At 36.8% G+C, this 26,271-nt stretch overlaps 1 protein-coding gene across 2 annotated transcripts in view; it reads left to right on the top strand.

Annotated features, from left to right (window-relative positions):
- The window catches only part of USP12 (ubiquitin specific peptidase 12), an 88,013-nt gene that overhangs the window by 38,432 nt on the left and 23,310 nt on the right, over positions 1–26,271 (top strand). Inside the window, exons 2-3 of one of the 2 annotated variants that reach the window (XM_041766370.1) lie at positions 9,296–9,376; positions 19,130–19,343. In XM_041766370.1, coding sequence (XP_041622304.1) covers positions 9,296–9,376; positions 19,130–19,343 — 295 coding nt within the window. Of the gene's footprint in view, positions 1–9,295; positions 9,377–19,129; positions 19,344–23,649; positions 23,720–26,271 lie in introns of those variants that run through there. The other variant, XM_041766372.1, reaches the window with a different exon arrangement.

The following is a 26,271-nucleotide window of genomic DNA, read 5'->3' as shown; positions in this document are numbered from 1 at the left end:
TTTTTTTGTTGTAGGTAAGGTGCTAGTAAGGGAGTTCCAAAATAGTTATGTTTTAAATGTGTAACTGTCCATGAGAGTGTTTTATAAATTTCTTAGTAAAGTTTTTTGGTATTGATACGGGTGGGATTTGTCAAATTCCGTGGACTCACTCAAATTAAGTATGTCATCATGCTACGTTTGGTTATATTTCAGAATTTTCTTTTTGATGTTATTGTTAAGCTAAATGTGAAGGCTTGGCAGAGTAATTCTTTCTAAGCCCAGTATCAACACTATTACTTTTTGACAGAGTTGAATTAATGAGAGTTTTCAGTAACTCATTGTCTCGTGAACATTTACAGATTAAAAACGTTTTTTTGTTGTTGTTGGCACCAAGTTAGTGTTCTTACTTTCTCGTTCCTTGACTGATTAAAAGTTTTGAAAGTGAATCTGAATCTTTTATTCTCTGCATGTAAATATTCCTACAAATAACACATTTGGCTGTGAATTATATAACTAAACTTTTCACTGAAGGTATTAGATCAAATCATACAAAGATCATACCTTTTAACATGTCTAACGGGAACATTGAGGTTCTAACAGGTATGTAAACTGGAGGTTAAAATTATATGTCTAATGTTTTTGGTTTGGTCATTTATCATTGAATTGTAATAATAATTGAGATATGTAACTTGGTTAGTTTCTGTTTCTTACATGATATGTTTGTGTATGTAATACTGTTAGATGAAAAGGATTAATTAAGTGTAGTTCTGAGTAAATTTAAATTTGCAATTATTTGGCCAGTGATTAATCGTAGAATTGAATTTTCCCTAATTGCTTACATGGGGAATTTTATGTGTGTAACATTTTACATATGTGCTTCTATGGTAGTAGCTGAAGAAGAAAGTAAGCTACTTTAATTTCTTCTGAAAAGAATTATGTTCTCGAAAACTTTGAAAACTTGCCAGAAGCCTTCCCTATTGGGTTGAAGATTTTTGCGGTGGTATGGAGGATGGAGGGGAGATGGGATGTACATATGAACATGTACACATACACCATTGGAAAATAAGTTTATATGGTTTCTCTATCTCCATGGAACTTACACAAATGGCTTTCAGAAGCCCTGTGATGGTAACAGAGGCCAGGGCCTTTCAGGAATGTGATTGATTTCCAGAGGTTGATAATTGGTTATATAGTAGTTCAGAGATAGGAAGGTGTTTTGAGTTCTCCATTCGTGTTGGAGACCGTACCTCCTTCTTTATATTATTTGTACCATATGCTGTCTTACCAAGGGTGGCTTTGCTTTGTGCTGATCTCGGATTCTTAGACAGCACTTGCAGCCCTTTGTAATATGCTTTGATGATGCTGTGCCACTATTAAGTCTGGTTCAACCATAAGAATCCTTTGTACTTTATGTGGAGCACATTTTAACTTTGGCCAAATTAAAACCAGAGGTTACTTAGCAGTCCTAGACCAAGATTCTTAGAATGACTGTATATCAGGGTGGAACCTCTAAATACTTTCTCAGTTACTTTGACAATTTCAGTCTTCTGGGGGTGTTGATCTGAAGGTGGGAGTAAGAAGGGGTAAAAGAACTATTTGTTTAGTGCCTACTCTGCTAGACATTGTTCTAAATCTTCTATACAGTTTTTAGAAACAGGCCATAAGGATATTGCCTGCCTTATTTTGGAGATTTGGAAATTGGAGCATGAAGGGGTAAAATATTTTGTTCTAAGTTCACACTTTGATTGTGACTCTATGTTGTTGCTATCTTAGAATTACAGTGTTTAAAATTTGGGATAGACCAGAAAAGTCTGCTCTCTCTTACAGTGCTGATGAGAAAAGCAAGGTGGAGTGATTTTGGAAGATGACACTGTGGTTAACTCCTATTAGAACCAGAGCAGGAACACAGGCTTCCTAATTTACAGTCCATTACTCTGTCCACTGTGTAGCCCACAGTTGGAGTGGTTAAGTGCCTACTCATGTTCTTCTGGGCTCTCATTTTACCAGCATGTAAAGCTATAATGAAATACCTCTGAAGAAAAATTCAAGACTGCTTTTTTAGTTGCATCTGTTTATGAAGGCTTTCCCAAATTCCTCAGCTCTCATAGTTATTCCTGTCCTAATATCCTATAGTATTTGCAATATACTAGCATAGTTTGACATTTACTTTCTCCTCTGTAACTTTCAATTTATTTATAATAGTTTTCTATGTGTATGTCATCATGAAAAACCAATTTTTATTCACTATTTACTTCCCAATTGGATTATGACTTTGCAATTTTCTCTTACTCCTTTAAATCTTTGGTAGCACTGTATATATCAAAACTTTTTTGATTTAAACTTACAATGAAAATAGATTTTGCAGTTAGACCTAATACACACATACTTAATTATTGGAACGAAAGTTTTGCAAACTGTTGTTTACTTGTAAGGAGACATACCACGATCTTTTCTGTTTTACTTAAAAAGCAGATGGTTAAATCCACCACATTAATCTCACCATCCACTAAGTGGGTATTACAATTTGGCAATCATGTTGTATAACTTTTTGTGCAGGGCTAGGTAGAAGGTAAGTATTCAGAATGTTGGTGAATTTCACCTTTTATGAAGGACTGCTTTGAGATGATTTTTATGATGCCTGTAGGAATGATTTTTTATACACATTTTTGTTGTCTCTGATGCAGTTTCAGGGACATGCTGTCTTCCAGGAGAGCAGGTGTGGGCTTCCAGCCTTCCTGTTCTTCTTCATTCTCTTGTTTAAGATTCTTGCTTCTTGTATTTTCTGTACTTTGAATTTATCCTTTCACTGCTCAGATACCCTTCGTCTCTTTTGTGTTCATATCCTCACATGGGCTCTTCCTGTTCCTCCAGAACTTTCTTAGTTTCCCAAGGTCACTTGATTGTCTCCTTTTCGGGAAGCCTTTCCTGCCTGTTTTGGCAGTTCTCCTTTGGGTACTGACCTGGTGTGACCCTTCAGTGTTACACTTGGAATGGTAAACACTGGATTGTAGATATGATTTGAAATATGAGAGTGGGGAAAAATGTATTTTATCATATTTGTTTTAAACAAGTCGTCTGGGAACTAATAGTTCACTACAGTTGTCTAGTATAAAAAGACATATTCTTGATAAGTATATTTTCTAGGTAGTAGATATTCATCCTTTTACAATTTACCATATTTTATTCTTGCTCAAATTTATTGCGTTGTCTGTCTTCCTCATAAAGGCAGAATGGAGGGCTGTCAGGCATGGCTTCCATGATTGACCATATAAAATGATTTAATTAGAAGCAGCCTTCCCCTGGGTTATTTTCTTTTTTTCCTGTTTGCAGATGGTATCTTCAAAATAATAGGTCAAAGGCATCCTTATAGTTTCAGCTTACTCTTCTTTCACTTGGATGGTTATTTTTTTGTCATGAAAAAAAAGTTGCTGTACTTTCTAAGAATTCATAGTAGGTAGGTTTAAGGAGGCACTTCATGACTTGCAAATTCTTAGATTGGATGAGTGTTTCTGAGGATGTGATAATATGTCCTATTATTCAGAATTTAATGTTTGACCTTTAATAGATTATCCACCCGTTTTTCCTTAACGTCTTAATGAGATCACAAGAACCAATAGATTCACACATTGCTAGACATGTGGGGATGGGAAGTACTATAGATTTTGAGGTCTTACATCTGAGATAACCGAGGTCCAGAGAGAGATGCATTTTGCCTCAAGTTGTTACACCTAGTTAGTGGCAAGGCCAGGACCAGACTTACGTCTGTAGCTTTGCTAGGTCAGTGCCATAATAGTGTACCGTGGTCTCACTACAGCAGCTCCACAACTGACCCATTCTTCCATGAAATATTTTCCATAAAACATTTCCTATTTTTAATAAAATGTCAGTTTGAATTACTAGCATTATATTGACTAAAAAATACTACCTAGGGGTGCCTGGGTGGCTCAGTCAGTTAAGCGTCCAACTCTTGATCTGAGCTCAGGTCTTGATCTCAGGGTTGTATATACTTATTAAGTATTACCCACTATGAATCTTGTTTCTTAGGCACAACCATTGAGTTTTTTCTTTTTTCTGACTCAATTAATTTATCTTACTAAGACTCTTTTTTTTGAGAGGTAGTGCAGCGGTTTCCTGTATAGCCCTGCCCCTACGTGTGCATAAATAGCCTCCCTTATTATCAGCATCCCCCACCAGACTGGTATATTTGTCGTAACCGATGAACTACCTTGAAACATCATGATCACCTAAAGTCCATAGTTTGTGTTACTGTTTACTGTCAGTATACATTCTGAATAATCATTTTAGTATTTTAGAGAATATTGTCACTGCCCTAAAAATCCTCTGTGCTCTGCCCTTTCATCCCTACTTCTTCCCAGCTTCTAATTTTTGTTACTGCCTTCCATAGTTATCATTGAGTTTTTAGTTTCAATTATTATAATGTTTATATTTAGAAGTTTGATTTGGTTCTTTTTAAAAATCTGCTTAGGCTTTAGAGTCTTCTCTTTGTTCTTATGATCAAACAATTGTTGTTTCTTTTGGCACATTTGTTTTTTGTTGTTGTTGTTTTTTTTTTTTTTTAATTTTTATTTATGATAGTCATACAGAGAGAGAGAGTGAGGCAGAGACACAGGCAGAGGGAGAAGCAGGCTCCATGCACCGGGAGCCCGACGTGGGATTTGATCCTGGGTCTCAGGCAGGCGGTAAACCGCTGCGCCACCCAGGGATCCCTGTTGTTGTTGTTAAAAGATTTTATTTATTTATTCATGAGAGACACAGAGAGAGAGAGGCAAAGACACAGGCAGAGGGAAAAGCAGGCTCCATGTAGGGAGCCCGATGTGGGACTCGATCCCGGGACTCCAGGATCACAACCTGGGCCGAAGGCAGGTGCTAAACCGCTGAGCCATCCAGGGATTCCGGCACATTTGTTTTATATTGTGTCTTAAATAGTTCTGATATTTAATATCTTGAGAGTCTAATTCTATTGTCATATGCTGGCTTTTATTCATAGTGCTTTATTTGCCTATTGTTGTGTGTGTGTGTGTGTATATGAGTTTGATTGTGAACTCAAATCTGTTGGAGTTTTATTTGTGGGAATTTTTGGTGGGGTGGATTAATTTCACCTTCCACAGCTAGTTTGTAATTCTGCTAGTTGTGGGGTAAAGAGGGCACCATCAACTCAGGGTCTCTTTGAATTACATTATCTGCTTGGGCAGTTTTGTTTAGGATCATACAGCTTGCGTGGATTTGGGTTATAGTTTTTCATGAGGGTCAGCTTGGGGTTATGAATTTTTGGAAGCTATCCTGTATCCTCAGTGCCAAGGACATGTCAGGCATGTTTCCTTGCTGCCTCCTCTGTGGTACAGGATTATTTGTTGCTCACCCTGACATGAAGATCCAGGTCTTTTTTCAAGCTCAGGTCTTCTGTTGGCCTTCCTTTCGTCTTGTTTTCGTTCCCTGCACTCCATTTCATTCAGCTGCCAGAAAAGAGTGTAAAGGTCACTCATGTTGACAAATACCCTCAGTGTGAAATGAAATCTCTTTGGCATTGCCATATCTCCCAGTGTGCTCCCATCATTTTGGTTTTTGTTTTCTGCAGATTCCTCATTTTCTCACTAGCTCCATCAATTACTATTTTTTTAATATTAAAATTCATCCATCTTGTTTTCATCAAGAGAGTCATGAATACCTAATTGCTTCTTTAAGATGAATTCTCTAGTAATAGATACTGAGTCTAAATAATCTTTTGTGTAAGTTATAAAAATAGAGACAGAACAATTAAGAAAGAGTGTCTTCTTCCTTCTCCCTGTGTCACATACTCATACAACACAGTTTAATTCATACAACACAGTTGAATTTGATACCTATCAAAGCTTTGGAGCAGAAATTCTTACCTGAGCATGCCACCATTTCTTTCCTTTATCTTGGTAAAAAAAAATCACTGATTTAATAACCCCTGTTAATTGTAGTAGGATCATATTTCTCAAGTGTAGAGATGGAGAATTGTTCAGAGCCATTACTATCGGATATTGGGGTCAATTTAAATTTGGAGAGTGCTTGGTTGTCCATTATTTGACATGATAGAGTTTGTCAGCCTTCAACCAAATCTTCAAGGGATGACATTGAGAACTCTTGTAAAGATACTAAAAATTATACAGCCAACTTTTGGCTTGATGGCTGTTTTTCCCCAGCTATATCTAACTCTAGTGTTGAAAACCAGTCATCAGAAACTGAATTCCGTAGTTGCTCTTTGCCTTTGTAGTTAGCATTCAGCCAGAAGTAGAGATGCACTTCTATTGTTTCTGCCGAAAATCTTGAATTCATGCCATAGGAAATATCCTCCTGCACATTCAGAGAGTCTGCTATACAGCATCATCATGGTAAGGTATATGTTACTATGCTGTACTTTAATTTAGAACTGTCCTAAAGTAAATTCCATTCTCTCTTTGTACTTTCTGTTTGGAGCTGCTATCCTTACTCCATCTATTGCTATAATCTCTCCCTGTTGAGTTGTGTTTTAGGCATTAATTGTTTGATTTGGACTTCCATGGAGTTTTGTGTTATATAGTAAATGTCCTCAGAAATATTGGTGAAAGTGATTGGTAATGTTAAAATGTTGAATTAGAAGAGACTTCAAAAATTACCGAGTCTTAATTTTCTAAACATACGTAACTGTGAAAACCTTAATTTAGGCAAAGGATTACTTGAAAACCCAACACATAAACTTGGAGCTTGGGTTTTTGAAAATCAGTGAGGAGATTGACCCTTTTATTTTGCAAATGAAGCTTCTTAAATCAGAAGGGTTAAATGAATAGGGTTTGTGGCAGTTTCCATTTTATCACACTTCAGAGTGAAGTCTTACCACACCTCTGATTGGATTGTGGTTTTGCTTTATTGTTAGCCTTTTGGGGAGTACAGTGACTTGACTGTACTGGGCCGCTTGGTGGAATTGCCCAGAGTGAGGAGATCAGTTTTTTTTGGTAATGGCTATCTCATTTCTCCTTCTGACTTTTGAGAAGGGAACCAACATTCATGGGACACCTGTTTAGCTTATGTAACAGGCAGTGCCAGATGCTTTTACAGAGGTTTAAATTCCATTCATTCCATTCATTTGTACCTATCCTATAGAGTATTTGGTGATATTTTCCTTTTACAGTTAGGAAACTGAGGCGCAGAGAAGCTAATAATTTGATCCATAGTCAAATTTACCTTGAGGATGCAGGGCAGCTAGAGGATCTAAGCAGTGCATGAAAGTATATGATGTATAGGGAGCTAATTGGGTCCTCTGGCATGGACAGAATACACGGTCTGTGGTATGTTTGGGATTATACTAGAGAGAATATTCACATGTTATTCTGTTCATCCTAAAAGCCAGAAATACTTTCCTGAGTTATGTGTATTGGAATCTTGCTGTTCCACATAAATAGATGTAATAAGGTTGTATTTTCTTTCTCTTCCTCCTCCCCCATTCCCTCCCTCATCCTCTTCCCTGTTGTGGGGAAGGGGTAATACTTATTTGAATAAACGAATATCTGTTTGAATCCTTATAGTAGGTGGTAAACATTGGGGTTCATTGATACCTTTTAATGTATGGGAGAAAATTTTGTGACATGATAACTTGAGGTGGCAGGGATGGGAAGTGGGGCTTGCCATGTTCCCACCAAGACAGATTTCTCCAGTAGATCTTGAAGTCACTGTAACAATTGAATTTGATGTTGGTATAAAACGGTGGAAGGCCAAATTAGGTATAAATATATAGCAGTTATATCAAGGTTTTGTAAAAAGCCTAAAATAAGTCTGAAATTAAAAATAAAGGCAGTATCATGTTTATATACACATGCTGGATGGCTGGAGGACATTAAGAGGAAATATCTTGTTTTGGTAGAATTGGGCCACCAATCCACCAGGTCCCTTTAATCAGTACTTATAATCAGGAAATTGAGGATATGTTGTCTAACAAAGGTTGGGCTTCCCAAGTCCAGGAGTGGAGCTCAGTCAGGAAACAACAGGAGTGGGCTGAGCATGGAGGTGGTGTGAACCTCATGTCGGTGACTTGGAGAGGCATAGTGTGCGTGTTGTCTTGTGTATAATTCTGCAGAGTGGTTTTGAGGTATGTTGTGAGTAATACCATATCAGTTTTATGTATCTGGTGATATGTTTTCTTGGGAATTTTCAAGTAAACACATCTAGAATTCTTATGTTTTCAGAGTTGTGTCATTTTCCTTTCTAGCTGTGTTTAGAGACCATTTAGTGTCATGTGCCAGTGTGTGGGGGCACCCCACCCTCATGCCTGCCCCCAGCCTTCACTTTATTTTCAAACCTCAGTGCAGAGAGTTGAGTCAGTTGTATTCCAGAGACCAGGACACACGATTTGTTTTCTGGGCAAGGCCCTTCTTTCGTTTGGCTTCATTTTAGTTTTTTCCTTTTTTGTCCTTCACTCGCAGTTTCATGTCCCAGGCCTCTTTCAGCATGCACTCAATCAAGTACGCTTAATGTACATTCTTCAGCCCATTTGCCATGTGCTTTTTTTTTTTTATATGTGTGTTAATCTCATTTTTTTCTTTTTTTAACATGTTTTTGAGAAGTAGTCATGCTTTTGTATGTAAATCTAATTCCATTATGCTGACTCTGCATAGTATGTTGTCGTGTATAAAACACAGGCTATCTAGATGGTTGTCAGCCATGCAATCGTCAGTGCTACCTCACACAACATTCTTGGCACGTTGGATTCCGTATGGGGATTTTTCAGGCATATACCTCCAGAGAATTGTTAGGTCACTGAATATCTACATTCTTGGTTTCAGCTCTCCTGTTAGAGTACATGATGCAGCAGCAGTTTTAATCCATTACCTAGGAAAAAAGTAACACATTATAGATACAATTTCTTCATCCAAGCTTTGGTTTCCTGAGGAAATTCTTGTGAACTAGTTTTTAGTCATATTATTAAAATCCTTTGTTCTTGGGCAGCCCCAGTGGCCCAGTGGTTTAGCCCTGCCTTCAGCCCCGGGGTGTGATCCTGGAGACCTGGATCGGGATCGAGTCCCATGTCAGGCTCCCTGCATGGAGCCTGCTTCTCCCTCTGCCTGTGTCTGTCTGTCTGTCTGTCTATATCTCTCTCTCTCTCTCATGAATAAATAAAATCTTAAAAAAAAATCCTTTGTTCTTCACTGTCATCCTTTTTTTTTTCTTTCAGTAATGTTAGGGAGTTAGAGGAAACATAGTTTTTTAAAGGATGTCTCTATAATGCCTATGTAACTGAACATTTTATGAAAACACTACAAATACTAAAATTTGTTTTGTTTTGTTTTTTATTTTATAGGGCGCCAATGCCTCGGCATTAGAGAAAGAGATTGGTCCAGAACAGTTTCCAGTCAATGAGCACTATTTTGGATTAGTCAATGTAAGTATCAATTGGTATTTAGCCTTCACCAGTATCACTGGAAAGAGTTTTTAAAATGATAAATGCATTTCATAATTTATTAAAGGAGTATTGTGTATTTGTATCAGTAGACTTAATGTCAAGAAACTTGTTTTGAAATTCTCTTTTCAATGGAAGGGAAACAAAGTTGCCTGAGGTCTTAAGAGCTTTAGAACAGTTTCTGACCTGACAGCCTGATTTTTCCTATTTTGTGTTAGAATTTTTCATAACCAAAATTTTGTATGGCTTGTACCAAATGATCTCCTAAATCTTTGAGAATTCTGTAAATGTCTAAATGTAAGTGATCCAAATGTACAAGTATAATAAATAAACTTTTATAAATGCCTTTATGTGTGTCTGTATTTATCCACTTACTTCTGGCATTGTTCGACTAGTATAGATATATGAGTGCAAAATTTAGGAAAAAGATACATCCCCAGTCCTTGTGGAGGTAGTTCTAGTAATTATACATCATTTAAACTTTGAAAGAACTTTCTTTAGAATTTTTAACTCTTTTCTGAATCATCGGTGCACACCATAGATCTACGTTGTACTGTGCTGTTAGGTAGATCCATGGTGAGGGTTTTAAACCATATATAGAGAGGTGATAATACAGGTGACAAAGTAAGTTCTATTCAACACACCAGTGTGTTACTTGCGACGTATGAGATTATGACGTATGAGATGGATTTCTTGTGCGATTTGAGGAAAGTGGTTTAAGTGATATGGGGGTTTCCCCTTGCCCTGGAAGTCAGCTTGGGAGTATGAAGCTTGTAACAGAATCCACAGTGCCCCTCCTCAGAGGAGGCTGCATTCCTCTGCTGGCTATTTTTCCTGGAATCTACCCCTACATTCTAAATAAAGTGCCTATGCTATTAAAAACAGTCTCCTAACTTCCTGTTATGGTAGGTAAGAAACTCTCTCCTACCACCATCCCTGCCCATTCTCCCGGTATGGAATTAACCATTGCTTTATTTTTCCATGTCCTTGGCAGCAGGCTTTAGCAATAGTTGCACCTCCTCCCCCACCACCCCCCAAAAGCAGTGGCGGGAGCATCTCCTCTGGGGCTGTTACTTGGTGCCAGAAGTGGAGGAAGAGGGTAGGCTTCTTCAGTTTCAGTCTTGGGGTGGCTCGGTTCAGAGTTTTGTTGAGCCCTCTGTTCTCTGTTCCGTGCCTTGATGCTGTCCTCAAGGGCTCTTGAACCACACTCTCCCTTGCAGATGTAGCTTCTGGGAAACTAAACCTGCGGTTGAAAGAAAGGTTACATATCTAGGTGTCTAAATGACCCTTTTAAAGGCTTAACAGCCAGACCTGTGTTTTTAGGTGTACCCCTCTACCCCTACCCCCCATTTTTTTTGCCTTTTAATTTTTGCTTAATTTATTCTTTCACTATCATTGGTGTTTTGTGGGGAGGAGGGGAGTTCATTGAATATCTTTAATTTCCCTTGCTTAACACGATCTGACCTCTACCTCAGATATTTAAAATGTTTATACTTACGTACCCAGTTGTCTAGTGATCAGAAGCCTTGTGTAACTTCTGGCAGTGGCCAAACCCCAGCTGCTTCACTCTCATAAACTACTTCCCTGTGACTCCCACCCTTACTTTGGTTCATGCTCTAAAGCTAATGTGTGTCTTGAATTGTAGGAAGGGTGTGCTCATTGATAGTGTCTCAGAAGAGTCCATTTTCTTCAGCACTGGAGTATTTTATATATTGAAGGTTGTTGTTTGACCTTCAGAACAACTAAAACAACATGCTAGAGAAAATCTTATTATAAAATGAGTTCTAAGAGTATTTTTTCCTGCTGTTACGTTATTTTTTTTCCTCTGATATATCACTTTCAGGATACCAGTGCCAATTGTGTTAAGAAAAAAAAAAAAGATTTCTAAGAAGGTTTTATTTTTATTACTCCCCATGGATCAATCCAAATTAATAGGGTAGTATTTGTGCTTCTCCCTGAAGCTGACTGAGATTCAGTAAAACCCAAGAGAAGCGGGAGGGAGTGAAGTTAATAAGAGACCATTAGAGGAAGCTTTGTCTTTATCCCTTCCAGAGACTCATTTGGTACGTAGAAATGTAGTTTCTGATCTCTGTGCCTAGTTATTATGATGAAGAATTGAGATCTCTAAGGTAGCCAGGGCTCCAGATATGATAGATTGATGAACAACTGAATTATATTGAGAAATTAATTGGTGGTCAGAGTGTACATGCAGCTGAGCATAGTATAGTGATTAACTTTTTCTGTGATTTAAACTTTCAGGCTACCTTGTAGCTGGTTTCTGTACTGTTAACCTTTTTCTATAGGTCTTATTTTTCAGCTCTTAAAATATCATCACTCTCTCTCTTTGTTTCCCTTCACCTTTCTTCCTTTTTAAAAAAATTTATGGAGTTATCACACTATTTATAGGAGTCTCTTAAAAAGTGAAGGGTGGAGCTTTGAGGGTACTAAGTACCCTCAATTCAGAGATGAACATTTTAACATTTTCCCCCCTCTCTGTACCTGTCAGGTAATGATTATTGAAACAACACTGGAATGTAACTGCTTAAGAAACTCTATGGTTTATCTTTTCCAGCATTGGATTTTGTTAAGTGAGGCACAGGTGTATTTTCTTCTTATCAGTCTGTTCTTAGCTAAGTGTGCATTTCCAAAGTTCATTTTAATTGCTTTTAATAAAAAGCTTACACTTAGGAGAGTTCCTATTAGACCTGCCTGTCTGGACCCTTTTTGTGACTGGAATGTGGCATAGTCATTCACTATCACTTGCCTTTGGGAAATAATACATGTATTTTGGCAGTTAGAAAATCAGCCTTTTTTTTTTTTTTTTTTTTTTTTTAGTGGACAGAAGAAGACCACAGTTTGATTAACAAGCAGAAAATTCAGCATAGAGGTTACTCTCAACATTGTTAATACAAGCTATTTTCCATTATTTTTAATTGTAGCTATCTTTTTCTTAGAATATTTTCACAAATGATAGTTTTTATGGCCATTCACTCTAAATGGTTCTCATGTCTGTCACTGTACTTTGAGTAATACAGAATGCAAATTTTCTATTGGTTTAACTCTTGTGAATGCTTTAATATTTCTAATGTTATTGAAAAGCAAAGAGGAGAAATACTAGTGTGGTTTGGAGTTCAACAGCTGTCTCAAGTAGGTAAGGGAGCCTTTTGGAAGCTTTCTCTTGCAGCAGAATATCCTACTTAAATGTCAGCTCTTTATAGGGTCAGCTAAATTCTTTGAAAATGAATTGGTTTAATCTGATGAACCAGATTGCCCTTTTCCCCTTATATCTTGTAGCTAGTGAGTACTTATTTTAGTAAAGTTGAGAGAAAAGGAATGATTTCAGTTAGTATCTCTTTCCTACCTTTTGTGCAGCCTGCATTTTTTTAATGGCCTTTCCCCTTTGTTTTATTATATGGTTCTGTATAGTTTTCTAATATAGTAGGTGCCAGCAGATATGTGGCCTCAATAAATCTATTTTTGTGGCTACACTGTGGAATGTGCTTTTTCCTAAAATCTGTTATAAAATAACAGTTGTGTTTCTAGACCATCTTTCAAAAGGCTTTTAAACCTGAATTGGTAGTAGTCTCATTGGGTAGAATTCTGGATTCAGGGAATAGGAGCTATTATAAAGGAGAGAGAGACAAATAAAAACAAAACTTTCTCTCCATTTGTGGGTTATAAAGTTGATTATATGTCTTGGTTATGTTTTCATTTGTGTTGATTCATTCTCATTTAGTTTCTCTCCACCTGATGGCCATAGGCTGCTTGAGGGTTGTATTATCAGCGATCCCAGAGAATGTTCATATTAGACCTTACAAAAGAAGTCTGTCCCAAGTACTCTGCTGAGGTTGGATCAAGTGCTCCGACCTTGTGGCAGGGTCTATAAAAGGTTTTGTGATTGACAAGTCTATAGAATTTATGTAGAGAAGTCACTTTCTATAAGGAATGATGGGACAGTGGAGTATATGAAGTATATGGAAGGGCACTTTTCGATTAGGTCCACTTGGTTGTAGTGAGAATGGTGGGTAGGGGAATGTGGGGTATAGTGTTAAAAATAGGGCCACTAAACATACTGTGGTAGGGGAAGAAGAGGGTCTTCCCTTAGAAGGGAATGTCCGCAGGACAGGCATCATCATTATCAGCATGGCAGACAGTGGAGCGTTTAAACATTTTACAACATCTTTTGAAGGCAATACTGTTAACATAATGTTGGTAAACACTTGTAGTCTCCAAATGATGTATGTAGGATGAACAAATTAGGGTATGGGGAGAAATACAGAGTTGTTAATGTTTATTTTTAACTCAAAATGAGAGAGAAGCCTTAGAAATTCTTTTTTTAAGAGATTTATATACTCATTTTATAGAGAGAAAGCACGAGCAGTGGGTTGGGGGGACAGAGGGAGAGGGAGGGAATCTCAAGCAGACTCCCTGCTGAGTGTACGGCCCTATGTGGGGCTCCATCCCCTGTGATCTCCATCCTGAGATTATGATCAGAGTCAAAATCAAGAGTCAGACGCTCAACCCACTGAGCCATCCAGATGCCCCAGCCTTCCTAATTCTTAATAAATGTGTGATACTGGTATCCATACTCTGTGTGAAGTGGTCTTATGGTACTTCAAGTTCTGTAGCACCAGAGAGTTGATAGTATAACCAGCTCTTACTCATTTATGCGGTTGCAAACTATTATCATTTCAATGTAGATTTAGAAATTATATGATTTAATTTCAGTTCATCTAATATTTCTAAATGGACAGATGACTTAAAAAGATGGTTTCAAAAATAATAATGCAGTGATAAAGTCCTGGGAACTGTTGTTAGTGCTTCATATGGATTATTTAATTCTTTACAAAATTTTAGAAGGTGGGCACTGTATTATAAACCCCATTTACAGATGAGGAAGCAGATGAACGAACAGAGTGGTTTAGTAATTTCTCAAGCCGGGATAGCAGAACCAGACTTGAACCTAGACAGTCGGTTTCAGAGCCTGTGCACTTAGTTTCTCTGGTACTCTAGTTGCTTTCAAGGCAGATAATTACTCAAATTAATTCAAGCAAATTTGATAGATAGGATTGAAAATTTAATTTAGAAAGAAAAGGCCATAAAGGAAACTTCCCCCCTTGGACCTATCTATGTATCTGTGTATCTTTGATAGCCATTAAAACCACAAATAGCTGAACATAAAACTCAGACTATCAGAGTATTAAAAATCTATAACCCCAGTTTACCAGAAGGCCTACTCATCTTCATTGCTCTCAAATATGAATAATTTTTAGTAAAAATAAAATCAATCTAAGTAAGATAAAAATTTTAAGTATTTACTTTGTCTTCATGACATTTGTTTTACAGTTGACTGTTGAACAACATGGGTTTGAGCTGCCCAGGTCTATCTATATGCATTTTGGGTAGGGTTATAAATACAGTATAGTATTATATATATTTTTTCTCATGATTTAATAGCATTTTCTTTAGCCTACTTTATTATAAGAACACAGTATATAATACATATAAGATACAAAATATGTGTTGATTGTTATTAATAAGGCTTCTGGTTAACAGTAGTCTTAGTAAAGTTTTTGGGAAATTGAAAGTTACATGCTGACTTTTGACTTTGTGAGGAGTCAGCTCCCCCAACTCCCACATTGTTTAAAGGCTAACTGGATGTAGTGTATATTTTTATTTATATAAAATTTTACATTTTATAAAAGTATACTTTAATGTATGTAATGTAGCACATTAGGGATGTGTGCTCAAAAATGATCTTAGTGATGAGGATATAATAAATATTTGTGGAGGAGGCATTTATTTTAAAACTAGGAAAAGTGTTACAGAAAGCAACACAGGTCATTGTGTTCAATAAGCAACTGAAAAATCAATGGTCAGACCTTGAGGGTAGCAGCTTTTTAAAACTTATTTCTCCTGATTTTAAATCTGGTTATACCTTTGATCTTCAGAACAAGCTGAGAAGATACAGGGTAGACTTCAACCCTAAAGCAATGTCTTTTTAGAAATTGAACATTTGTAAACAAGAATGTGGGGGAAATCATTCCAGATAATCTTTTGCATGAAAGTGACACACTAGAAAGATATATTTTTAGGTTTTAGGAACTTGAAAGTAAATTACTATCAGAGAAGCTGAAGGGAAAAGTTTCAGTTATGAATAAGATTGAAAGTGATTGCTTATTCTGGAGAAGTTGTAGTAGTTTCAAGCTTTAATTTTTCTTTAATGGGATTGATGAAGATAAGTGCAAGATCAGAGAAGACCTCAAAAGAATTAATTACAATGTTACCTGTTGTTTTATATTCAGAAGATGAGTGAGAGGCTACCTTCCAGCATTCTGTACAATGTAATAGACTCCCTGTTTCCTTAGCTTATCCCACTTGTTTCTTTTTTTATAAGTTGGTCAAGCTTTATTATAAATTTTTCTAATGTCCTGTGAGATGCTATCTTTTGTTTTTACCTACTCTGTGTAAGTCATTAGAGTCCCTATTGCTTATTCTTCAAAAAAAAAAAAAATGTCCAAATTATGGAGATTGAGTCTTCTCCTCAGTTGACAGAGGCATAGTTGGTCATTAGCGTCATTAGACTGTGATACAAATACTAGTATTTTTTAGACTAATATTGAGTAATTGATAGATTAATTTTTGTAATATTGTAGGTTCTATTGCAGGTGTTACTTAGCCCCTGGATAGGCTTTATTAAAGTATCCATTGTTATATTTATCTATAGTATCAATGGATCATCTGCTTATCATCTGCTTTTTTTTAGCATTTCTCTGGAAAGTCTTTAAAGCATCTGTTTTTATGAACCACTTCTTGGCTCTGGCCAGCAATATGAATGTAAAAATCAGGTATCCTCACTGGGCCTCATGTTCTATTCCTTTTTGTGGTATTGTTTAACTCATTTCTCTGTTCCTTGAATATCTTGTAAATTGGTAGATTTGTCCAGACACTTGATTAAAATTTAGTAGTTTTGTTTTTTAAAACAAGAATACTTCATAAGAATTGCTACATATTTCTACAAGAGACATACAGTGTGGTGGTTTATTTTTAATGATGGAATGCACCTGGTGTTCAGGTCATTTTAAAAGTTCCCGATCAGCCTTTAATGCTTTGGTGTCCATTGATAATTAATTATTGCCTAATCCATTGTTTACAATCATTTCTTCTGAATTTATTAGCTGGAATTATGCTATAAGCTAGTACTTCTTCATCAACTATTTAGCTCCCCCTGAAATACTATTCTTATAAGAAAGACAAGATAAGGGAGGTCTGGGTAGCTCAGTTGGTTAAGCATTCGACTCTTGATTTTGGCTCAGATCATGGTCTCAGGATCATGGGATTGAGCCCCAAGTCTGGCTCCATGCTTGATATGGGCCTGCTTGGGATTCTCTCACTCTGCCCCTACCCATCCCACCCCATGCTCATGCTCTCTCTCACTCTCCAAAAAAAAAGGAAGAGAAAACTTTGATGCTTTCCCTTTATATATTAGTTTATAATTTCCGTGAAGACTAATGAAGGGTTTTTAAAAAGTCATTATTCATAAATTTTTATGTAGTTGATGTGCTTTTTATCAATCACTATTTCTTTTTGATGAAAGTTGGCTCTTGAATCCACATAAAGAGGTATTTTCGGCTAATCTGCATTTGTATATTTCCTGTCCCAGACCTAGTGTAGCCATATCTGCAAGGCATCCTAGTTCCTTTTTGTGGGAAAAAGGTTTTTTGAGATTACAGTCAGTGTGCCAGGAAATTTGGGGCTGCTTGCTAGGTCTTTTCCGTGGATAGAGGTTGAAAACACACACACACACTTATAAAAAGACATGAGCTTATACTGATACTTCAGATTCCAATTTAAGTTTATAGGGCTTTTACTCTTACCTTTATTATTGTGTCTTTTTTCTTTTGCATTAACAGTTTGGGTTCTTAAGGATATTAACGTAATTCTTTGCTTGCTTTGACCTACAGAAATATATAGTAATTTCAAAATAACAGTGTCAATTAATTAGTTCTAACAGTGTGATTACTGAATGCATTTAAGATTTCTTTTTTTATTCTCAGACTGTTTCAGTAGGCATGTATAGTAAAAATTCTGTGTTTTAAAGTTGCTCAAACTAATTTTTTGTGTAATTCTCCAATGGACTAGATAAACATTTAGGTTTCACTTTCAGCTTTAAGAATTTCTTTTTTTCCTGAGATCTTTTCGATTTAGCTTACTTTTTTTAAAAAAAACCAGTGCAAAGCAAATGCTTTTAAAAATGTACCTTGATTCCTCTCCTCTTTCTCCATAAATAACCATTTTTATTAGTTTTTAAATATAAGCAAACACATACATGTCTGTGGATATGTGTTTGACATTGCCCCCTTTTAAAAAGATTTATTTATTCATTTTTAGAGAGTGTGTGTATGAGTGGGAAGGTGGTAGTGGAGAGACAGAGGGAGAGGGAGAGAGAGAGAATCTCTAGCAGACTCTGTGCTGAGTGCAGAGCCTGAGTTGGGGCTTGATCCATGGCCCAAGATGACGATGAGATCACCACCCAAGCGGAAACTAAAAATCTGGCGCATAACCAGCAGGGCCACCCAGGTGCCCCTATATTGCCCATTCTTAAAACAGTCTTTTCTGCCTAGACTTTTTAGGTAGTATGTGACATCATTGCAGGTAGTGCTGTGAAAATTGTCCTCTTTCCTTTTTTTACACTTTCAAAGTCTCCCCAAGTCTTCATTGATCAACTTTTGGATGTTTTATCAGCTGGCTTTGGGAGCCAGTATCTATTAATGGGAAGGGAAAAGGAAGACAATAAATGTTGCCAAAATGTGTGTCATTTTCTCATAAGGCGAGATTATTTTTCCCCATTATTAAAGAGGAGGAAGTTGAAGTTCAGGAAGCTGTAGTTACACACTCCAGATCACATGACCAGTAGGAAGTTGGTTAGTAGCTGAGGATTGAATGCACCTGAAGTCTGTAATAGATCACAAGTGATGTGACTGGGCATCACAGCATTTCAGTGGTGGTCATGCAGGCACATTGAAAATTTTTAACAGTTCAGAGGATCTCATTTTACTTCACTTTTTAATTTTTGGTGTTTGTTACTGTTATTAAAGGTTTTTTATTCGAAGAGAGCTCGAGAGCATGAGCAGGGGAGAGGATCAGAGGGAGAGGGAAGAGCAAATTCTGTTGAGCAGGAAACTCACATTCGGGGCTCCATCCCAGGACCCTAGGATCTTGACCTGAGCTGAAGGCAGACCCTCAACTGACTGAGTCACCCAGGGGTCTCTTGTTTTTATTTTTGAATGGCACTTAATCTGATAGAATACCTCACTTTTGTGGGGGTTTTTAAATAATTTTTGAGAGTTATATTTTAAAATATATAATATATGAAATGTTTAGGGTCCAAAATGCAGTAAATGGAAATTGAAGAAGAAATTTTACAGAATTCTAAGCCTTAACTATTCTCACTGTTTAAACTGTATAGTTTAAGTCAGTTTTCATAACAACCAAATTTATTACATATTTTTTCCTTCAGTTTTAACCTGAAGCCAATGCCTAGAGCATCCATTTAATGTTAAGATGGCAAATTTGCAGTCAGAGTAATTATTTCTACTCTCAGATGCCTTTTAATTTATGAGGATCATAAATTCACTGTCTTCCTTCTGTTTTTTTAACTATACACATGGAAATTCTTTCTCTTGAAAATGTGTTGCCCCAAATTTAACAAGATTTTTTTTTTTTCTATTCTAGTTTGGGAATACCTGCTACTGTAATTCAGTTCTTCAAGCACTTTATTTTTGTCGTCCATTTCGGGAAAAAGTTCTAGCATACAAGAGCCAACCTAGGAAGAAGGAGAACCTTCTTACCTGCCTAGCAGACCTCTTCCATAGTATAGCGACTCAGAAGAAGAAGGTTGGGGTCATTCCTCCTAAGAAGTTCATAACAAGATTACGGAAGGAAAATGGTAATTCTTCTACTTCTGAATGTATTTTCACATAACAGGAAGGGTAAATACAGCATATTAGAGTTCATCAAGCACTGACCAAGCGTCTTCCAAGCCTGAAGGATGTTAGCCATTGGAAAACCAAAGTTGATGTTCTTGTCTTTAAGGAAGTACTACCAGTTTAGTGAGGAGATAGTCACACAGTAATTTAATAAGGAGGTGTGATTAATGTTGGAAGTATGTTCTGCAAAGACCAAATTCTGTATGCCAGGAAATGAGAAATAATAACTTGTTTCTTTTCTTTTTCTTTTTCTTTTCTCTTTTTTTCTTTTCTTTTCTTTTTTCTTCTTTCTTTCTTTCTTTTTTTTTCTTTCTTCTTCTTTCTTTTCTTTTTTCTTCTTCTTTCTTTCTTTCTTTTTTTTTTTGTTTTTTGTTTTTTGTTGGTGCCTGCTTGGCTTTTCTATCAAGAGTGAAGTTGGTCCCCCCCCCCCCCCCATCATGTCCTGAATTAGGGAGCAGGTTATTTCCCCCATTTTAGCCATACAAGGAGTGGAAGCCAAAAAGCTTGCCAGGGGTCGTACTTCAGGAGAGAAGCCAGAATAATAAAACTTTTTGGCTTAGGGTAGGTGGTTTTAACTCCACTCACCTCCTTTTTAAAATAGTTACTGATTAAGCTTCACTTGTTTTTTCTCCCCTAAATGTTTTTCGTCTAATGCGCATAGCAAACCCTGAAGTCAGATGTTATTACCTCACTTTACATGAGATCGTGAATGCTCAGAGTAGTTAAAATGGCTTGTCCATCTTCCTGACATCCAGATCCTATATTCTGTCTAGTGTAGTATGTTATTTCAAGAAATTTAAGTGGGATTTAAGGACCATGTAGAATGCTCGGTTTTGTTTGATTTAGGCATTTTTATCATTGTAGAAATAAAATTGAGTGGCGTTTTTAGTTTGATTTGTTATCAAAAGATGCCCCCAGAAATAAGATTTGAGAGGTCTTTGAGATTGGTTATTAAACACACCATTAAATAATCCTTACCTTAACTCAGTTGGCATTGTTCATTATCCCATGAATTGAGATAAACCTGGATCATATCTAGTTTTCCAAAATGTAAGAAGACACTGAGAAAATACGGCGATAAGCTGTTGTTGAATCTGATTCACGTGTTAGAGATTTTGTTCGTTTCCACCATATTCAGATAAAAAGCAGTTAATCATTCGCTCACAAAAATACATCTTTTTGTGTTTTTGCTATAAAGGCTAAACATCTTTACTTTCTTAAATTATTGATCTGTGTAGTATCTTCTACTTTTAAGAATGCCAAATACAGCTCTGCTAGAATGTAGCTGAGTGATCCAAGTCCTCTCAGTCTTTTTGTGTGTATTGGTATGAAACTTCAAGAAGTTTGTCCTAGAAGAAAATTCACGTATGTGGTAATTGAACATGCCATCCTTTCTTGGTGATTTTTTTTTTATTTTAGCAATGTTCAGCATCAAAAACATGAAACACAAAATACATATTCTTTTTTAAAAATATTTATTCATAAGAGACACACAGAGAGAGGCAGAGACACAGGCAGAGGGAGAAGCAGGCTCCACGCAGGGAGCCTGATGTGGGACTCTATCCTGGGACTCCAGGATCAGGCCCTGAGCCAAAGGCAGATGCTCAACCATTGAGCCACCAAGGCATCTGCCACATTATTTTCTTTCAGTTAATAGTACATTTTTCTTGACCCTTATTCTTTTTTTTTTTTTTTAGGATTTCTTTATTTTAGAGAGAGCACGCATAAGCATGCATGGGGGGAGGGGCACAGGGAGAGAAAGAAGGAGAGAATTTCAAGTAGACTCCCTGCTGAGTGTGGAGCTGGGTGCAGGGCCCAAATGCAGTGCCTGGTCTCACGACTCTGCCATCATGACCTGAGCCAGAAGAGTTGAACGCTTAACCAATTGAGCCACCCAGGCACCCCTTGACCTTATTCTTCAATATATGGTATACGCTCTTAGTTTGGGCTGCTGTAACAAAACTACCATAGATTGGGAGGCCTAAACAATAGACTTGTGTTTCTTACAGTTCTGGAGGCTGAGAAATTCAAGAGTAGAGTGCTGGCAGCTTCAGTGTCTGATACAGGCTCTTTTCCTGGTTTGCAGATGGCTGCCTTCTTGCTGTGTCCCCACATGGGAAAGAGAAAGGAGCAAGCTCTCTCCTATCTCTTCTTATAAGTGTGCAGTGATTTTTTAAATTTAGATTAAGTTATGCTGAACACTGAGCTCAAGTTACTGTGTTTTGAAAGCTATGTATATGTGGCTTTATATGTTTGCTTGTCAAACCTGGGATGTCTTTACACTGTTTATTATTTTTTAATCAATATTTTCTGAAAATTTTTATGTTTAGACAGTAAATTGATGCACAATGGACTTCTTAAAACTTTTGTTCAGTGAAACTGATTCCAGGATAAATACTCCAAATTATCTTCTCATAGTTTTATTTCATTTTTCTGTATCTCGGAAACAGTATTTAATGGAAAAGCATGATTATTATTTGATGTTGCTGACTTTTGTATGTTTTGAAATATAGTTTTACCTTTTGATTTTTTACTTGTCATTTTGTAGACGAGAGCATACAAATTAAAGAGGATTTAATGGGCTATCCATTGCTTTAAACTCTCCTGAGATTGTTTGCTGGTTGTTTTTTTTTTTTTTTTTTTTTTAATTTCTGGAACAAATGGATGTTGCCCATTTCAGAATTTCCACCAACTTTCACTGTTGGACTATTGTTCTTAAATCAGTTTTCATCCATGGTATGCTGTAAAATTCATGTTTTATATTTTCAGTAGATATTAGCTCCAAATTGTGTTAACCACTATTACTTTATATAACTAATCATTTTGATATTACTTGGGAAGAATCTATTTTCATTTTATTAATGGATTTTTGTTTTCAAAATTTTAATTCATGTTACCTAATCATAGCATATCAGAACTGTAGCATAGTATACTTTTACAGTGTGATAACACTTGCTCCATAAGTGTGTTATCTTTGATGATGGGAAACCAGCTGAATGTTTGAATTTATTAACTATAATATATTTAGCTTCTGCTGAGTGCCAGAAACTAGTGGGTAAGATGAACAGTCATGTAATACAATGTATTATCGCCATGAAAAAAGTTAAGGCATGGAAAGGGAGTTGATATGTTAGAGAGTTGAAGTGAGAAGCCATTGGAATGTCTGAGGCAAAATCATTCTAGGGTAGAATTAAAATTGCAGCTGCCCTGAGTGCTTGAAGGACAACAAGGAAATTAATGTGGCTGGAATGGAGTACGATGAAGATAGAAAAGGCAAGGCCTGGAGCTTGGGTGTTATTTTGAAAGCCATGGCAAGCCATGGGAGGGTGCTGAGCCAGGTGGGAGATAGGTTTCGATCTGCTTTAGGAGGGGATCACTCTGGCTGCTGAGTGGCATGGCAGTGGGAATGAGTGGGCATGGGGAGCATGAGTACAAGCAGGTAGACCAGCCAGGAAGCTATTGTACTAATCTAGGTAAGAAATGAAGCCCTCTCTTTTCACACTAACTTCCAATAGGCACTCTGTTATTTTAGAATAATGAAAACATAGATCGATGATCTAATTCTCTGCTAGCATTGACTCAACTTGGGGACATTTAAGGTGGGCTTCAAAGATGCATTAGCTGGCACTTGGAGGTGTGCACTCTGACTCACTGAATCTTAGCAGCATACTTGGTTCATGCTGTTGTTTTGGGACAGATTTATTCTTCTCATATCATCTAGCTATTTCAGCCCCTATCATTCATTTGGTAGGTTGTTTGTTCATTCATTCATTCATTACCTTGTTCATTCATTCATAACATGTCAAGCACATATAAATATGTGGCAGGCACTGTTCTCAGTGCTGGGGATACAGCAGTGAATGAGATAGAAAAGATCTTTATTCTCAAGAAACCTGTGTGTACACAGTGATGTTTCAGGTGATGTCAAGAGATAGTAATATAAATATATAAGTATATATTTAAGTATTAGTTTTCCTTAAGTGAGGAAATAATCACAAATAACCCCTATTAGGTAGATTTGAGTAAATAATTCCCCATATTCATTAATCCTTTTTCTCCAAAAGAGCATGAAAGATTTTTTTGTGTAATAAAACCTAGGCTATTTCTGAGTTGTGAAGAACACATAACATTTTTAAGCATTGATCTAGGGTTTTTTTTTTTTTTTCATTAATGTTACAGCTATATTAGGAGTTTAATAATTTATACCTTTGATATATACATTTATTAATGAAATTATCTGTCTCTCCCACTAGACTGTCAGTTCCATGATGGAGGGAACCCATTTGTTTTTGCTCACCATTGTATTCCCAGCACATAATCCAGTTCCTGGCACATAGTAGGTGCTTCCTAAATACTTGATGAATGAGTGAATGAATGAGTGATTTTGTTTAATTTACCAAAGCAACTTTGAAGAACACCTTTTCCCATTGTGCTACTTAGCAAAGAAGAAAGCAAACCAGAAGGAAACCAAGATTTTAGAAATTAAATGTAATAGTTTACAGAGATTGTCTGCAGCCACTCAGTTGATGTTGTTTTGATGTTTATGTGGTCCTGGTTGAATTTTTTAAATCTATATTGGCTAGTCATAGGCACAGCAAGATTCTGGCACATTCAGCATTTATGCAAAATGGACTATAAATTGTTTTAAATTTTTGAACAAAATGCTTAAAGAGTATTTTCTGGTTTATTTTACATCTCATTTCCAGAGCATTCAAGTCATTTGAGGTATATCTGTGAATGTGAAGTCATTGTTCTGTGTTAGAAGAACATCCCAAAAAAAGTTTCAGGTTTGAAAAAAAATTTTTTTTTGCACATTTTTGCTTACAAAAAAGGTAATTATTTTGAAAGACACGCATAGATGCTAAAATAATTCAACAGGAAAAATGGGACTTTTTATTAACCAGAAAATTTTTTATTTAGGTATTTTAATTTTGTAGTATATTTTCAATATTTATGGCAAAAATATATTCTTTGAAAACTTCGGTTATAAAACACTTCAGTGGAAAAGAGCCTACTTAGTTTGTGGCATTGAACCAGCATATAGAGATCCATCGCAGTGAATTGTTTGCATCTCACTTTAAGCTAGGCCGTTAGAGTGTTTATAAATTGTTTTTACCAGTCCTTTCCCATTATCTTTCCTTTTAGATTTCTCCCTGACTTTCCAATTTGTTTGTACTTTCCTTGAGCCCCCTGAACAACTCTAGCATAATTTCTTTCTAGTTCTTAGTGGACCTGGGTGGTTGTAGATTTGTGGCCTGGGGATGGATGAATACATGAGAGATGAAAAAGGGACTTCTAAGGATGTCATGTGCATTTACAGAAGCTGCCCAGACACTTTTAAAATGTGGTTAGTGAGGGAGTCAGAATGGACAAAAAGACCATGAATCAGCAGGTGAGGGGAAGTTGGCAGATGACCACAGAAAGAAGGAGGTTCACGGTAGCTTTGACTGAGGGTGGATTTTCATATGCAAATGAAAGTATAATTGATTTAGAAGTGGCAGAAGCGAGCTAGAAAATGCCAAAGGTTGAAGAGATGGGGAGTTTAGAAAAGAAAGTGGTTTCTGGAGGAAACAACAGAAAGGGTTGAGAAAGAAGAAAAACCCAAGGATAAGGAAGGAAATGAGAAACAAGAAACGGATGAGAATAGTAGAGGATGGGAGAGTGGGTTTGGGAAGTGGATCAGTATTTTCAGGGATGAAGGATTATTGCATTGAGAGGCAAGGTGAGAGGGAATTGACTTAAATTATCCCAGCATTGGCCTAGACCAGTCCTGTGTGGGGTGGAACCATCTAAGAGCTATGAGCATGACTTGGCTTGGTCTCAGGGAGATGGAGTAGACTGCCAGGAAGGGTGGGCTGTGTCACAGTGTTGGGAGTGACACATGTACTTCTGCTGGGTGTGGGGTATGGGGAATGGTGTTACAATGCTTGGATCTATCCCTTATGGGCAAAAAGCACTGGACACATAGAAGACCAAATTACAGATCAGATATGTTAAGTCCACATAGGCTAATGCAGTATCTCTTAGGACTCAGGGCTTTTATTGTTCTAAAAAGTAACATAAGGAGTTTGTTGAAGGCTAATCACATCCCTCAGGACAAGCTTACAGCAGAGAAATGAAGTGTGGCTCTAACTGCATTAATATTACTGGATTTGACTTCAAATCCAAGAAAGAGGTTAAGTAAATTGCCTGCGACATATAGGTAATTAAAAATAGAACCATCATAGGTATCCAGACAGCCTTACTCTAGTAGCTGCACCTTAAATCTGATGCTTTTTAAAGGTGTTTTTGTCACCAAGATTAAAATCATTTCTTTATTTTCTATGAATACACCGCCCAAATCCACATCTTCACTTGTTCCCATTCTGTTTGTAGAATAAGTTTGCAAAGAAAGATGGTATTCCATTTTACAGGCTGGAAAATCAAGGCCTTTTTGATTACCATGAGGTTGAACATTTTCCCATGTTTCTTAACCTTTTGAATTTTGTTTCTATAAATTGTTGATTTCACATCCCTTCCATACTTTGTATTTTCTTTTTATATAAGCTCTTTATGTATTAACAATGTTAATTTTTTTTTTTTTTAAGATTTTATTTATTTACTCATGAGATACACAGAGAGAGAGAGAGAGAGAGAGAGAGAGAGAGGGGCAGAGGCAGAGACAGGCAGAGGGAGGAGCAGGCTCCATGCAGAGAGCCCGACGTGGGACTCGATCCCAGGTCTCCAGGATCATGCCCTGTGCTAAAGGTGGCAGTAAACCGCTGGGCCACCGGGGCTGCCCTTAATAGTTTTTTAAAAAACTTTTTCATTGATTTCTAATGCACAGAACTTAATTTTATGCAGTAATAACTGAAACTCTTTTAAAATGTAATTTTTTTAAATATTAGT

Source organism: Vulpes lagopus, chromosome 8, assembly GCF_018345385.1.
Source record: "Vulpes lagopus strain Blue_001 chromosome 8, ASM1834538v1, whole genome shotgun sequence".
NCBI classification, from domain to species: Eukaryota; Metazoa; Chordata; class Mammalia; order Carnivora; family Canidae; genus Vulpes; species Vulpes lagopus.
Note: the sequence above shows the minus strand (reverse complement) of the source record. Positions and strands in the feature narration are given on the sequence as shown.